Here is a 15,942-nt window from a genome sequence, read left to right as displayed (position 1 = left end):
TGAGTTGAAGAATTTCAGTGGAGAGGTTTTTTTTTTTGTGGTGAGCTGAAGAGATTAGAAGAGATTAAGTCTTGTTCCTTTTACTTTTAGTACTATTTTTTCCGTGCACTACATTTTTTATTAATTTTTTTTTCATCTGGTGGAAAAATCTCCCGCTCAAGCCTCAATGCCTCTAATTACATTTTGGGACTAGTTAGTATGTTTTTTAGGGACCAAATTTAATACCTTCCCTATAAAATATATCAATAATGACAGAAATATAATCTCGTCCCAATAGATATACTTTTAGAGACCAAATTTCCATAGATTTATATGTATTATATAACTCTCTAGCTTTTATATATATACTACTTTTACAATCTTCAACACTAGGAGTTTCATCATCTCTAATTTCTAAATTTGCATAAATCTTTTCAACACCTTTTAATTTGTAATTTGGGTTGAAAGTAGTAGCAGTCAAATAGATTTGAGGAATAGGGAAAAAATATTTTTTGAATTTTTCAATCATAAAAGCAAGGGAATTTTCAAATCGATCTTTTCCTTTATATTTTGCAAATTCAGATGAAATAGCACAAATATTTACTAAAACAGAAGAAATAGTTGGATAATATTGACCAGAAGCAGCATTTGTTGCTTTATAAAAAACACTTAAAAATTCAATAAGTTCTTTTGTATTTTCCCAATCTTCATAGCCAATTCTCAAATTCGGGTCCGCATTATGAGCATTAAAAACTAATTGTACCGGCTCTTGATAAATATAAGCAACTTGAAGCATTTCAAATAAAGAATTTCATCTAGTGCATACTTCTTTTGGAACTTTTCTATATTCAAGTCCACATTCTTTACAACGATTTTTAAATTCTGTAATTCTAGCTTTTATTTTAGCTTTAAAAATCCAATTACAAGCAAGTCTAATTTTTTCACAAGAAATTCCAAATTGAGAAATACCATCTTTTACTATCAAATTATACACATGTGCAGCACACTTAATATGAAAAGAATCATTATCAATTGGACAAAGTCTACATTTTAAATAATCAATTGCTTTCAAATTATTAGAAGCATTATCTAAAGTGACACTCATTATTTTATCATATATTCCATAAAATTGTAAAACAAGGCCTATTTTTGTTGCTATATAAGCACCGGTTTTAGTTTCTTCAACATATTTATATCCTAATATTCGTTTTTGCATGTTCCATTCATGGTCAATCCAATGGACAGTAATTGTAAAATAATCATTACCATTAGGACTACGTCTCATATCAGAAGTAATAGATAATCTACCATCATAATAAACAAATAAACAACGAAGAAAATGACAATATTCTTTTTGATATTTAAAAAGATCACTTTTAATTGTACTTCTTGGAATACCTTCATAATCTGGGTTATACAATTCCCGAATATACTGAATAAAACCAGGATGTGAAGGAAATGAAAAAGGCAAACCACAAACAGCAACCATTTTAGCTAATTCTCTACGATCTTTTTCTTTACTATATGTGCGGTGTGTGCTTCGGCTAGCCGGGTTAGTCATATTTAATACACTTTGAACCATATTAGAACCTCCAGCTCCCATAGAATTTTTCAGGTTGAGGTATTCCATTTCTATTAGCCCTTTCTATATCATCTAGGCGAGCAAATTCTTTATTACATTTTCTCAAATGTGTTCTTAGTCGTCCCGTTCCCCCTTGTGTACCCGTAGTTACATGTTTCATGATCAATTTACATTTCGTGCTAGTAACAGTAGTTTTTTCCTCATTTTGTACCAAAAATTTCCATACTAAAGATCTTTTAACACGTACAACGGTCTTTGAAAAAGTAGGTAAAGAGGGGACTTCATCTTGTTCCGGTAATTCGATAGCCGGAATAGTAGGGGTAGGGGTCTCATCATCTTCCTCATTTATTTCTACTTCCTCATCTAATTCTTCCTCAAAATTAGTAAAACATCTATTTAAAGTTTCATGATCTACTTCATTTTCAGAATTAAATTCAATAGGTCGTGAGTCTCGTGTAAAAGAAGTTTCATCAACATGAGTATAATCATTAGTATTAATTCTAAATCTAGAAGGTGGCAAATTTTTAGAATTAGAACTACTTCCTCCTCCCCTATTATTTTTTCTTTCCGACATTGGTCTTTTACCACTATATTTTTCAAAATTCATGTTCAAGTTTAAAATAATTAATATTATGAAAAACAAGCAAAGATAATATAACAAAAAAATAAAATAACTTAATTAATAAACAAATAAAAAATTAAAGTTGGAACGAATGTACCGAACGTCTACGTAAAAGTAGACGTATAACCAAAGCCGGAATTGAGAGATGCCAATTGAAGCTTCCGATTTACTTCAAATAAATCTCCGAAATTCGAACTCCAAGTCAATATCACAAAATAATAATTATGAATTTATGAGAGATTGAAAATTAAGAGATTTTATAAGATATTAATGAAATAGTTTGTGAATTTGTGATTTAAATGAAAAAATATGATATATTTATAGTGTTAAGGGGTAGAGAGGGGTGGGGGGCTGTTTGGAGCCGTTTTGGGCCCCAGCCCAACGGCTAAAAGGGCCCAACGGCTCCTTAACGTTCACATTTTTTTAAAATAAAAAAATAAAAAAAAATCAAATTGACCGTTGAATCGGACCGGAACCGGTTCTTACCGGACCGGATCAACCGGATAAAAATCCGGGTTCCGTTTCGGTACTGGTTCCGGTACTTATAAGACCGGTTCCTTACCGGTTCAACCGGTACCGGTCTTACCGGACCGGAACCGGACCGGACCGGACCGGACAAAAACCGATCCGTTTGCCACCCTTAGTATTCACAAGTCAAAATTACACTCTCCAGCTGGACAATCAGCATTTAGCCCTTTAGTTCAACAATTCAGTAATCCTGAGCCACAGATAATTTATTTCTTTTGTGTTATAAACAACATTATCAATTGTTATATACAAATAAACTAACATACATATAGAGTTAAAATGTTTCCAAACAAATAACATACATATACATATACATGTACATGTATGTGTAAAGATATTATTATTATACATATACAACTAAGTAACTGTCCAAATGTATAATTATCTATTGTATAATTTAATAGCAATATTCAATTTGTAACAAACTGTATAATAATGTTGAAATAATTATTACTAATATACAAAGTTATATTTGTTGCAGGGTCACAACAATTCTGGAGTTCTAATTAATTTTAAGGTTCAGAACACTTCCAATATTTTTGAGGTTCAAAACAATTCTGAGGTTTGAATTCTTCAATAGCTTTTTTTGTAATTTTATAATATATAAATATATGTTTATACTTTTATACATAGAAGGAGAATTGTGAAGATGTTCCAATTGAAGTGGTCAAAGAGGGATCTCAATTCATGGATGATCAAACAGACTTCAACAATTCATCTTTTGTATGTTCTTGTCATACTACTTTATAATTGTATATAATCGGATCAATTGTATGTTCTTGTCATATATTTTGTTTATTGTTATATAACAGCAGGATTTGTTGAATGTTATACACGATCAAACTGAAAAGATGGAAAAAGAAGAATTTTCAGATACAAACAAAGCAGGATCATCCAATGTCAATGAGTTAGTTGTTGTAGAAGTTTTAATGCCTCCAGCACCTCTTCAAATGGTACATGATGACCAGCCAAACATTAATCCAGAAAGAAGCATGGTGTTACATCCTTTGTTAGCTGTGGACGAGCATACACCATTACTAATTCATAGGGAAAGGCGTCCAGGCCCATTCAACACATCGCCTTATGTGACATCATTCGGTTCAGAGTCTGGTACAACAAAATTAACAGTTTACATAGTAATATATATATATATCAATAAATGTTAAGTCTTATACAAATTATTTATGTCTTTATACATTTCAGGTAGTTCATCAAGGTTCCATTTCTCGTTTGATTTGAAACATCCTTTTGTTGCAATGTCTGATTTGGAGCGTACAACTCTGTATATTTATTTCTGGAAATGGTTAAATGAAGGGCTGCTTGTTAGACACAACACAAAGTAAATCATTTAGTAATTGTTAAATATAGAGATTTAATTTTATATGTGTATATTTGTATAAATTTGTCTTTTTATTGCTATTTTGTTAGGAATGGCAAAGAAGAGCGATACAAAAAGAACAAGTCTGTCTTACAAATGTGATTTCATTTTGGAATTGTCACAGTCCAAAACAAGAACTAGTTCTATAGGCTTGCATACAAAAATCAATTGTTTGATGACTCGGTAAGCTTTACATTATTTATTTCATTATACAGTTGACATGTTCTGTATAAATGAACTTTTTATATAATGTTAGTTGTGTTTTATACATTTACTGTTTCTCTATAGATTTTTTGTGCTGATTTATGCATAACAACCTTTACTATTTTGATAAATCTGAGTTTGTTGTTTGTGGGTCATTGTACTATATAATCATTATTTTTACATTGTCTTATTGTTGTGTTGATTCATGTCTTATACTGGTTGCTTATAAAATTGTGGTTGTATAAATGTATAATGTTCCCTTAAACATACACATTTGATCACACTTATAAAATTTATATTTTCTTATTTTTGCAGCACGTAGATGTCATTTTGTATTATATACGCAAAAGAGCCAAGTACTCCGACACCAATGCATTCAGTTTTATCACTGTCAATTGCAATTTCAGTAATCTGATTACCAATGTCTGGGATGCTTATTATAATTTTGAAAGTAATATTAACAAGGAAAGTACAGAGGAGTCGATTATTGAGTATATTAACGGATACAGAATGCATGTTGCTAGACCTTGGCATACAGTTGATAACATCCTCATTCCTGTTAACATCGAGGAGATCTTTCATTGGATTTTGATCGTTGTGTCTATTAATGATATATCTATACAGATCTATGATTCTCTTAGGGGTGGTGCCCTACACGATTCGTCAGTTGAGAATGAGATCAAGAAATATGCACAACTTGTTCCCATGTATTTATCTAAGTCTGATTTTTATGGAAAGAAAGGCATTGACATATCTTCACACCCAAAGTACAAGTCCCACTCTGAATATGACTCTTTTGAAATGATTTATGTCAATGATATACCACAACAAGATGCAGGAAGCCTGTAAGTTTTATTATGGTTATTTTTATTCAAATAGTTATTGTTAATTTTATACTGACCATAAAATTGGATGTGTTTTATTTTCAGCGATTGTGGACTATATGTTGCTGCTTATGCAGACCATATTAGTAGTGGAAATGTGGTTCCAAAATCCTTCGATTCAGAGTTCACACGTATTCAATATGCTTATTTATTGTGGAACTATGGGGTGCAAAAGATCCAAGCCGATGCCACTAGTGACAGTGAGGCACCAGAAAGGCCAACCAGGATTCATAGGGATTGTGATAGTAGTGAAAAGATCACATTTAATTAGAACAGTACTAAATTTCTGGTTTTTTTTTAATATGGAAATGACATGCATAACAACCTTTACTGTTTTGAACTTCAGTTTTTTGATTGTAATATACTCATTTGATCGATTAAGTCTTTTACTTACTTGTTTTTGTTAATTTCATTATATATGCAGTTTAACACTTTAATAATTATACAAACTAAATTATATAATGTATATTTATACATTAACTGTATAAATCTATGTGTATCTTTTATGTTGTGTATATGTATACACTTATTGTTGTGTCAAGTAAAAAAAAAGGAAAGATAAAACTTACATTTATACATATCACAATGATAAACTGAAGTTGTGGTTTGTGGGTCATTGGACTGTATAATCATGTTTTATATTGAGTGTATAAATATACATTTGTTAGGATTATACAATTTGTTCATAAAGTTTAATTATACAAATCAACTTATACAATGTTTGTTTATACACTAACAGTATAAATCTAAGAGTACATTTATGTTGAATATATACATCTACATTGTTAGGCTTATAGGATGTTCATAAAGTATAAGTATACAAACCACTTAACTAACAACATATATTTACAGATTAACTGTATAAATGTCGAAAGTTTATACAATCTTTAATTCCCTTAATTCATTATGAATATACATTTTCTGTTTCAAAAAGGGAAAATCAATATAACTAATACAAATAGAATACAATGTTCAATATCCAGCTTATACAAATATAATAAAACGTTCAATTTAACTTATACATATAGAATTTATGTATATGATGTACAATATATACGCCAACGATAATTCATAATATATACAAGAGCATGAATACAAAATGAAGATAAAAAAGATCACAATTAATAGGACATAACAATTTTATTCCATCATCAACATTCCAGTTCAGAATAACATTCAAGTATCTATAAAATCGAATTTTACACTCAAATATAATCAAAAGAGCTTATTAAACTTCTTGAAGTTTGTTTCTGCATGAACGCCTATTGTGACCTGCAACTCCACATGTGCTACATATATGCTTCCCTTTGAGACCAAGCAATTCACGTTTTGTTTTTGAACGGGGTTTATTTTTTGGCCTTCCTAGAGGTCTTTTGAATTTTGGAGGCTGGACTTCATCATACATTATGTATTCAGGTATCACCCATTCTGCTACATCAGGCAATGGATAAATTAGTATCTCATAAATCTTCAAAACCGTCTTTGGTTTATACAAATCCGAGCAATATCCATCAGCCACTAGACTTTTCCGCTTTAGTACAGCCCAAGCATGTTCACATGGTATTTCTTTGTATTGAAACCTTCCACAACTGTATGTTTTATTCATTAAACATACCACAAAACTCCTACCATCATCAGTCACATTGTATATATATTTAGTTGACGGTACAACCTGTTTCATACAAATAGATTTATTTATATGTATAAGTCTATGCAATTGTATATATATTCTATCTGTGTGCATAATTGATTAATTAACACTACATATACATAAAACATACCCTCATTCATGTGCTCATTGCTTCATTTTCGATCAGTATCTTCTGAAATTTTCCAATCAACGGAGTAAATGTGCAGGTTGCCTCGTGTTTGTTGTCATGATTCCATCTCCCAAACATCAGTCTAACCTCTTCTAGTTAAAAATTGGTAATTCACGTGCAGACACTAATGCAGCATTTATACTCTCTGCAATGTTAAACGTTATAGCCCATCCCCGATGAGTTGCTGCATGACACCTTGACCACTTATCATATCCAGCTAGCTCCAAATACTTTTTGACACCTACATCAACCTTTTCTACAGTATCCATCAACCTATCAAACTCAACTTTACTGCAAGTCTTTGCCATATTATAAAACACAGGACTTAGCTCCTTTGATGCCTTCCTAAATTTCTTCTCTACATTACACCACAAGTGCCACATACAAGCATAATGTGGCACGTTTTTATACATTTTTGTGACTGCCTTTATGATGCTCTCATTTCTATCGGAGACTACACACATATTACTCCATTCCCCATAAGCCTCTCTTAGTTGTACAAAAAACCAAGACCAAGATGCGTCATTTTCTGAATCAATGATACCATAGGCCAGTGGGAAAATATGTCCTACATTTTTATTTACATACAAATTAACATAAAATCAAAAATATACATTCAAAAACACAATGAAACATACCTGCTCCGTCCATTGTGCTTGCAGCCACAAATGTTCCATTATACAGTCCTCTTAGGTGACTTCCATCAACAACTATGACAGGCCTGCAATGATCAAAGCCTTGTATACAATTATTCAATGCAACAAAAAGATACAAGAATTCATTTTTGTCTATTTTCTTTAGACGTATATGCGAGCCTGGATATGTAATATCCATCATATACAAGTATGCTGGAAGTTTGCTGTAAGATGCAGCTGTGGTGCCCCTCAATGAAATCAGAGCCTTTTCTTTAGCCCTCCAAGCCAATGAGTAATTTACATCAACTCCCAAATATATCTTTACATCACTTCTAATATCAGAAGGTGTATATTTTCTCTTGTGATCAACAAACTTAGGCTTAACGATCCCACCAATCAACTTGCTTGTTGCATGTTTTTGTGAATACACTTTATCCTTCAAAGGACAAGTATGATCTGTATTAAATGCTCGGATCCTAAACATTCCAGACTTGCTGATATTTGATGCTTTCATCAACCACTCACATTCATCAGAAATACATTCCAGCGTATAACTACATCAGCAAATACAACACAACATATCAATATACAAATAACTAAAACACCATATACACTAATGTATTTGTTGTATAAACTAGTTACCTGATTGCATTTGACCTCACAGTTCTATATTGAAATCTATTTTCAATTGCATAATTTTGCATCACAGATTTCAAAGTGGCTTTGTTCTTATACACTTGGTCAATCTCCACGTACTTATTAAGAGGATCTGAAATGACTCAATCGCAGCTCCCTGACCCCAAGACACAAAACGGCTCTACCAATTCACCAATTGTCATATGCATAGTCTCAAAATCATCAATACCATCATTACAAATTGATGTAACCATATCATTCTCCTGATTTGAACTTTCACACAGTTCAGTGATATTGCTACTATTATCCATTTTGCTTATACAAATTGGATACTTGTTGAAGTCATCTGCAGACTTTTTAAGCATGATATACACTCTAACACCCATGTCATTGTGAATCAACATTGGCGTTTTGCTTTCTTTAACCCTATACTCAAGTTTCAGCTTAATCAAATTTGTATCAACACCGAGTTGCATTGCAATAACATTATACAACTCCCTATACGATGAACTTTCTTTAAAAATCACCCCCTCAATTGTATAGTCAACATAACAATTGTCATTGTCCCATCTACCGGAATGCATAACCAAAATAGCTAATGAAGCCATTTTTCAAAATTTCTGTATAAAAAAAAGTTATATATACATATACATTTATACTATTAAGAATTTCAACAACAAACATAATGTATATTTATACAAATTCTAGCAACTTCAGTTATTCACATATATACATATTCCAATTACATACTCATATAAACGTTTATATACACATTCTGCATATACATTTATATATAAACAATTATATACACAAATTATAACTTTATACACAATTATATAATTTCATACAAGTGCAGTATTATGATGAAGATAACTGTATAAAATATACACATAATAGTTTCATATATGTATTATACATATCTTACTGAATCATATCTGAAAACCTATACGTATAAACTCTAAGCAAATATACAAATCCGAACACAAATATTACTGTGAAATGAGCGAATCTCCGATCACAAATTCAAAATAATCAACAAGTTCATCCAGAAAATTTCCAGATCACAAATTTTTGTAGATTATAAATTAACTATACAAATCATAATTGTTAAACTCTATTTCGAACAAAATATACACCTCTCAATATACATTCAACTTAAATTGATGATAGTTAAAAAGGAAATCTGATTTTGAATACATGTTGAACACCATCTTCGACCTAAAAAGGAAAAATCAGAGTATGTTTTCGTCATGAAATTACCTCCTATTGCTATCTCTACAGTCCAATGATCTCGATTGTTTGTGTAGTACCGTCAATTGCTTGATCAATTTTCTGAATTGAGTTACAATGGAGTTCTTACTGTTGAAGACGACGAAGAAGGAAGGGAATTCGAATGGAACAGAACGTGCGTGACTTCAGTGACTTTTTTTCCTTTTTTTTCTAACCGAAATTAATGCCCTTTTATTTTTTAAACTATCAAAATGTATAAAAAAAATAAAAATTGACAAGCGAATATACAGAAAGAAAAGTCCATAGCAAACTATAATTTTGCTACGGACTGCAATTTTACCAAGTTTGCTATAGCATACAATTAGCAATTTTTTATTTGCTATATGTAAAATTTTCTCAAATAAGAAGGGGAAGAAGCTGTTGGAAATCTGGCCCAATTTCAGGTCTCAAGGAATTGGAACTTAAGCTAGGAATGACTATCTTTGCAAGTTATTAAATTACTATTGAATTACTATCGTAACCACTTTGAGTTGAAATTGTAGCCAAATTGAATTAAATATTTAGTTGAATGAGTTTAATTAGTAATTCGGCTAAAACTAACAAGACAAATTAATAAAAATTAATTAATGAATTTCTTAATCTTAACGAAAATAAAATAATTGACTTAATTATAACATAATTAATTTAAATATGAACTAATCAATTCAAAATTGTAATTATGATTTAAATAAACTAAATTAATGAAATACTTAGCTAAAAAGAAATATATATATATATATATATATATATATATATTATATGATTTTCAAATATTTATAAAATATATTAATAAGTATATAAGAACTATGTGTTATTTAAGTAGTATAAAAAATGATTAAAATCACTTCCAAATTCCAAAAAATATTTTATAAACTAATTATTCTAGATCATTTGCAATCTAAGAAGCTCGAAAAATAATTTCTACCAAGGAGGGTCAAAATTGGGTGTCAACATTGGCAACTCATTTGCATGGTTCATTTGGTTTGTCACCTTGTTTTAAAGTGAATTTTCATGAATTTTCTTATGTCAAATCTTAATGGTTATATCAATAACGATCAATAGCCGATAAGTCAATATATCTTAACGGTTTAGCATGTCTACAAATCGATAACCGATAAGTCGAATCTAACGTCAAAACCAAATCGAGTCGATCGATATGCAACCTAGTAGCCTATTTAAAAACGATAATTTTCTTTTAAAGATAATATACTCTATCCACTCACTTTTACGTACTTTTGATTTCCAGTATTTACAAAATAAATTTTCACTTTTACTTGTCATTTTTAACATATCAAAAAAATTATATTATTATTTTCTTGTTTACCTTCAACATTAATTACTTACTCTCTAAATCAATTCTAAGGACCTAAAAGTATACATCAATTAATGTAGTTATTATGATAAAATGCTTATATTAATCATTATTTCTCTAGAAAGGTGTAAAATTCAAATTCAATGAGTAAAAGTGAACCGAATTGATTATAATTATTTTTCCAATAATTTTTACATGACCATTTATGAAATTTACCCTAACTAGGGATGTATATGACCAGGTTGGTTCGGGTTTTTGAATATCAAACCAAATTATTTGTGTAAAAATTATAAATTTATAAACCAAACCATTGTGTCAAATTTTTTAATTTATAAATCAAACCAAACTAATAAACCTCGGATTTTTTCAAATTTTTGGATTTTTTCGGTAAAGTTTGCATACAAACATATAATTAACTTGTTCTCCAAATATTTCTTTAGTCCAACCAAAATACAATTATCTAAGTTGTTTCTTAAAAAAATAACACAAAATATGAGATAAGTACTGATGACACAAAAATTATTCAATAAAAATTAATAATGATATCATCATATTAAATAAATATTGCAAAGTCATAATGAAAATGATCGTAATTTAAAAATACTAAATCATACTAAAATAAGTTTAATAAGTATTAGTTACATTACTAAATATTTAAGGAAAATTAAAATTAGATTATGTATTTTAATTGCCTAAACCAATGTAAAACTAAAGAACAAATATTCAATATTGTTGCCATTCTTAGTGTTGAATTGATTTCCTTTTTGCATTAGTATTAATTTGATTTTGATCTAAGTTTTATTATAATTATCAACATCTATGAACTATAATCTATATTGGATCATTCCGAATTCTAAGTTTTAAACTTGAAATAATATATTAAAAGATAAAAACTATGAAATAGTATAAAAACTATTTTAAAATTATATCAAAGTAAATATTTTTATGTATAAAATAAAATTTAGAATTACATATATAATGTCGGGTTGGTTTGGTCTCGGGTTGTTTTTTTTTAGTTAAAACCAAATCAACCCAACCGAAATATAATCGGGGTTTTTTTTCTAGTACCAAACCAAATCAAACCAAACCACTAGTCGAATTTTTTTTCTGATTTGACTCAATTTGCGATTTGATTTGATTTTCGGTTCGATTTTATACGCCCTAACCCTAACTGTCTAGTTGCTTCAATTCATAGAAGGGGTTTGGCTATTCATTTCGATTCTTATTTTTTTTTGTTTTGAAAAGAGTAGCCTAACCTAACTATATTATATATAAAACTTCAACAATGGATGGCGGAGCAGATATTGCAGAAATTAAACCACTGCTTTCTTACTCTTCCTGACAGTCATGTAAGTAAAAAAAAAACATTATTCCTTGGGATACGAAGCAAAAGTCTAAATTTCCCAGCGTTCACATATATATGAACAAAACAAGCTAAGTAATACGTGAAAATAATTACTTAAAAAGTAGTGTTCCGTGAGCTTACAGAGAGGAATATGTCGAACCAAATTGGATTAATTAGTAGTAGTAGTACAAGTATCAATGCATTTTCAAAGATTACTCATTAGATAATCACTACATCAAACTTGCAAACCCTCCTTACTATATAATTATACTTGGCTATTCATATTTCATAGTAGGAAATATATATACTACTACTACTGCTAATAATTAGTACTGATTGATACGACAATAATGTTACAAGTACATAATTATTTTATTTTTCTATGAAAAGAAGCTTAGACGTAGATCCAACGTTGGATGATCCATTTCCGCCCCGATAGAGCAGGAAAATGTCATGTATTCCTCAGTGAATAGCCTTAACTTCTCCGTCTCAGCATATTCACTTAATGAATTTAAAGGAAAGAGTTGTAAAGTCTCTATTACTCTCTCAGCCGTCTCATGATTAGTATTTATCTCTGGAAAATCTGCACATATAAAATTAATAATGATGTAAGAAATCAAACAGCTGATGTAAGAAAATAAATTATACGTTTTGCTGAGTACTTACGTTTGTTTGAAGAGATATTATCGAATTGGATTCTCATATCTTCGTCATTGATTGATTCATCAACCAAAACCTTACGACGACGTTTCTGTCGTTCTCTAGCTTTATGGTTTTGGAACCAATAAAACACATTCTTACTTTCGATGTTTCCATAAAAGCTTAACTGAGACGATATCTTTTGAATCTGATCAGTGGTCGGGGTACGGAGTCCAGAGCGGAACAGGTCAGTTAGAACTTTAACCTGTTCCGCCGTTGGATTCCATCGACCACATTTTGTACCCATATTTGAAAAAGTTGTATCCTAGTTTGCTTTTTTTTTTTTTTTTTTTTTATCAACTTAACAAGTGCAAGCAAGATAAAGGGGCCGGGGATATATATACTAGTTATTTGAAGTTTAGTTTAATGGATTTGTCTTTTGTTGTTTAATTTGTAGTATTATTTGTTTTATCTAGGTACTTAATTTGAGGATTTGATCCAATTGTTTTTGCGTGGTGTTATGTGTAGAGTGGGATAGACATGCACAAAAGCTGCCACTATTCAAAGTTTCGGTATGTGAACAAACAAAAGGGGCAACAACTCTACTTTTGCATTAAAATAATAATAATAATAATAATATATGGGGGAACGTAGATTTGAGTTGATAAATAATATACTAATATCATATGCTAGTGCTAATAGATAATATTGGCTGATATTTATGAATGCGTTAATACTAAATTTATGCACATTATTTGTTTGGTTTGCGAATACTTATAATCAACAAGTACAACCAGAGATAGTTACAGTACCGGACATAAAGAATTATGTAAAGTATTTCGTTCTTAAAAAAATCATAACTAGTAATTACTTTATGTATGAGACCTTTTTTATTAAATACAAAAAAAAAAATTTAAAAAAATTACGTCAAATTTTTGGTCTAATTAAAATGACCTTTAAATATTTATGTAGCTCTAAATCATCTCATTAAGAGTAGATAAAATTTCAAGTTAAATTGTTTCTAAATATTAAAAAAAGTAACATTCTTTTTTAGACATGTTAAAAATGAAAGTGCGCTAAATTGGAACCGAGGGAATGTTGATGCTCATTTATTTTCATTAAGATTTAAGCGTCCAAGTTTGATCAATGCTCAACTGTTATCTCTAAATTCGAACATTGAATGATTAAGAATGTTTATTTTTCAATATCTGAAAGTACATTATTTATTTATTTGTAAATATAATAAATATACAACTCAAATAAAAAATAATTAAATATTAGAAAAAACATAAGAATTTAATAAAATAAAATAATTGTTTGATTAAAAATAAACAATATTTATGCTCGCTAGTGATGGTGGAAATAATTTGTAGTGACAGCGGGTAGTGGTATGGTTGATGTCAGTGGCTAGTAATAGTGGTGGTAAGATGTGATGGTGAGGTGGTTGGTGTTGTAGTGACTGTCATGATGGTGATAGTAATGATGGTAAAATTGGTTGATGTTAATGTTGGTGGTGGCTAATTATAGAATGTCTGGTAATTGGCGATGTTTTGATGGTAGCTGAAGGTGGTGTTGTTATGATGGTGGATGTGGTAATTGGCTGTAGGAATTGATCACTACAGTGGTGGTAGTGATTGATAATGATAGTGAAGGTGGTGATGGCTAAAAATGTGTGATAGTTAAATGTGGTAGTGGTAGTTGGCGGCGTTGCTAATTGTGATGGTAGAGTTGATTGATAGTAGAGATTGACCGCAATGTTTGATAGTAAAGGTGGAGGTAGTCGCGGTCACAACGATGGTGGTGGAAGTGTATATAACTATAATGATGAAGATGATACTATGGTAGCAACTTTGTCATGGTCGACATCGGTGGTGGTTGTCAGTAATGGTTATGATGATAGAGATAGCTGGTGATGGAATCAATGGTTGACAATGATAATGATGGTGATAATGTGATGACGGAAGTGGTTGGTAATTCTGTATAAAATGCCAGTGAATATTATTATCCCACATAAAAGTACATTTTAATGATATTAAGACTTTATTCAAAATCTTAATAATTTAGATCAATTAAATATTTAAACCTTGATAAAAATAAATGAACTTAATAACCTAAAGACTGAACTATTCAGGAATGTTGAATCATATTCAACTTTTTTATGTATCTATTTTTTCATATTTTAAATCTCTTCGTAAAATTTTTTTACTCCGTCACACAAATTTGTTAATGGAAGTGGATGTTAGTGCAAAGGAAGAGAAGTGAAGGATGTGAAAGTCAATATATGTCAGTGTCTGATCCCAGTTGGAGGGTTGTGATCGCAAGGACTGGCAAAGACAGTGTTTGACTCATTCAGTCAAAGATTGTTGGGGTTAAACCTTCTTTTTAGGGCGTGCAAACAAAAAGTAAAAGCCACCAAAACTAAAGAGATCTCATATTTTTTTTTCTTTTCTTTTTTTTCTTAAGAGAAGCAACACATGTCCATAATGCTTTTCTCTATTCGTCCTCCCTTTTTGTTTAATGAAATAGGTAGTTCAATATTCAACTTTTGATTCACTTGAGAGTACATCATACATGCACTTCCTAATTATTCATTTTCAAAATCTTTTTGTATGTGTATTTCCAAGTACCTAAGTTAATTCGTTAATCTAGGCATAAAACATACATATTTTTAAATTTTAGGTTTGCATAAGTAGACATTTAAACTTATATAAGATTGAAGAAATAGACACATTCGTCATACGTAGCATCCTACATGAAAATTTTGTGTCCTCTGTGGTGTCTTGTGTGTATTATGTCACATAAGACACGTATGTCTACTTGTTTAATTTTATTTAAGTTTAAATGCTTACTTGTGCACACCCAAAATTAAGGGCATAAATATCAGTTAAAGCAAAATCAAAAGACATATTTATATATTATGCTATTAAATTATATCACATCATTTTATTATATGCATAAACTTCAATAAACAGTAAACCTCATGCTTGTTCTAATTGCATTTGTAACCACGTGCAATTTTTCTCTCCATATTTTTGTTGGAAAACTATATGCACAGAAGCATATCAGAATTATTCTGATTACATGAATAATAGATAACCTACGTTTTATG

General features: G+C 30.1%; 1 protein-coding gene and 1 pseudogene across 1 annotated transcript; both read right to left on the bottom strand.

Annotated features, from left to right (window-relative positions):
* Positions 1-6,405: 6,405 nt before the first annotated feature.
* LOC125808376 (uncharacterized) lies at positions 6,406-8,146 on the bottom strand (annotated as a pseudogene).
* A 4,428-nt stretch (positions 8,147-12,574) lies between these two features.
* Positions 12,575-15,739, bottom strand: LOC125808375 (WUSCHEL-related homeobox 5-like). The gene is made up of 3 exons (XM_049488081.1): positions 15,683-15,739; positions 12,861-13,158; positions 12,575-12,777 (listed from the first exon to the last, which is right to left on the bottom strand). Exons 1-3 carry the CDS (start codon positions 15,737-15,739, stop codon positions 12,575-12,577), a joined length of 558 nt encoding a protein of 185 aa, XP_049344038.1.
* Between the last annotated feature and the right edge of the window lie 203 nt (positions 15,740-15,942).

Source organism: Solanum verrucosum, unplaced genomic scaffold, assembly GCF_900185275.1.
Source record: "Solanum verrucosum unplaced genomic scaffold, falcon-dt-bn FXZP01000112.1, whole genome shotgun sequence".
Lineage (NCBI taxonomy): Eukaryota > Viridiplantae > Streptophyta > Magnoliopsida > Solanales > Solanaceae > Solanum > Solanum verrucosum.
The sequence above is the reverse complement of the archived record's forward strand: the minus strand, read 5'-3'. Positions and strand labels throughout refer to the sequence as shown.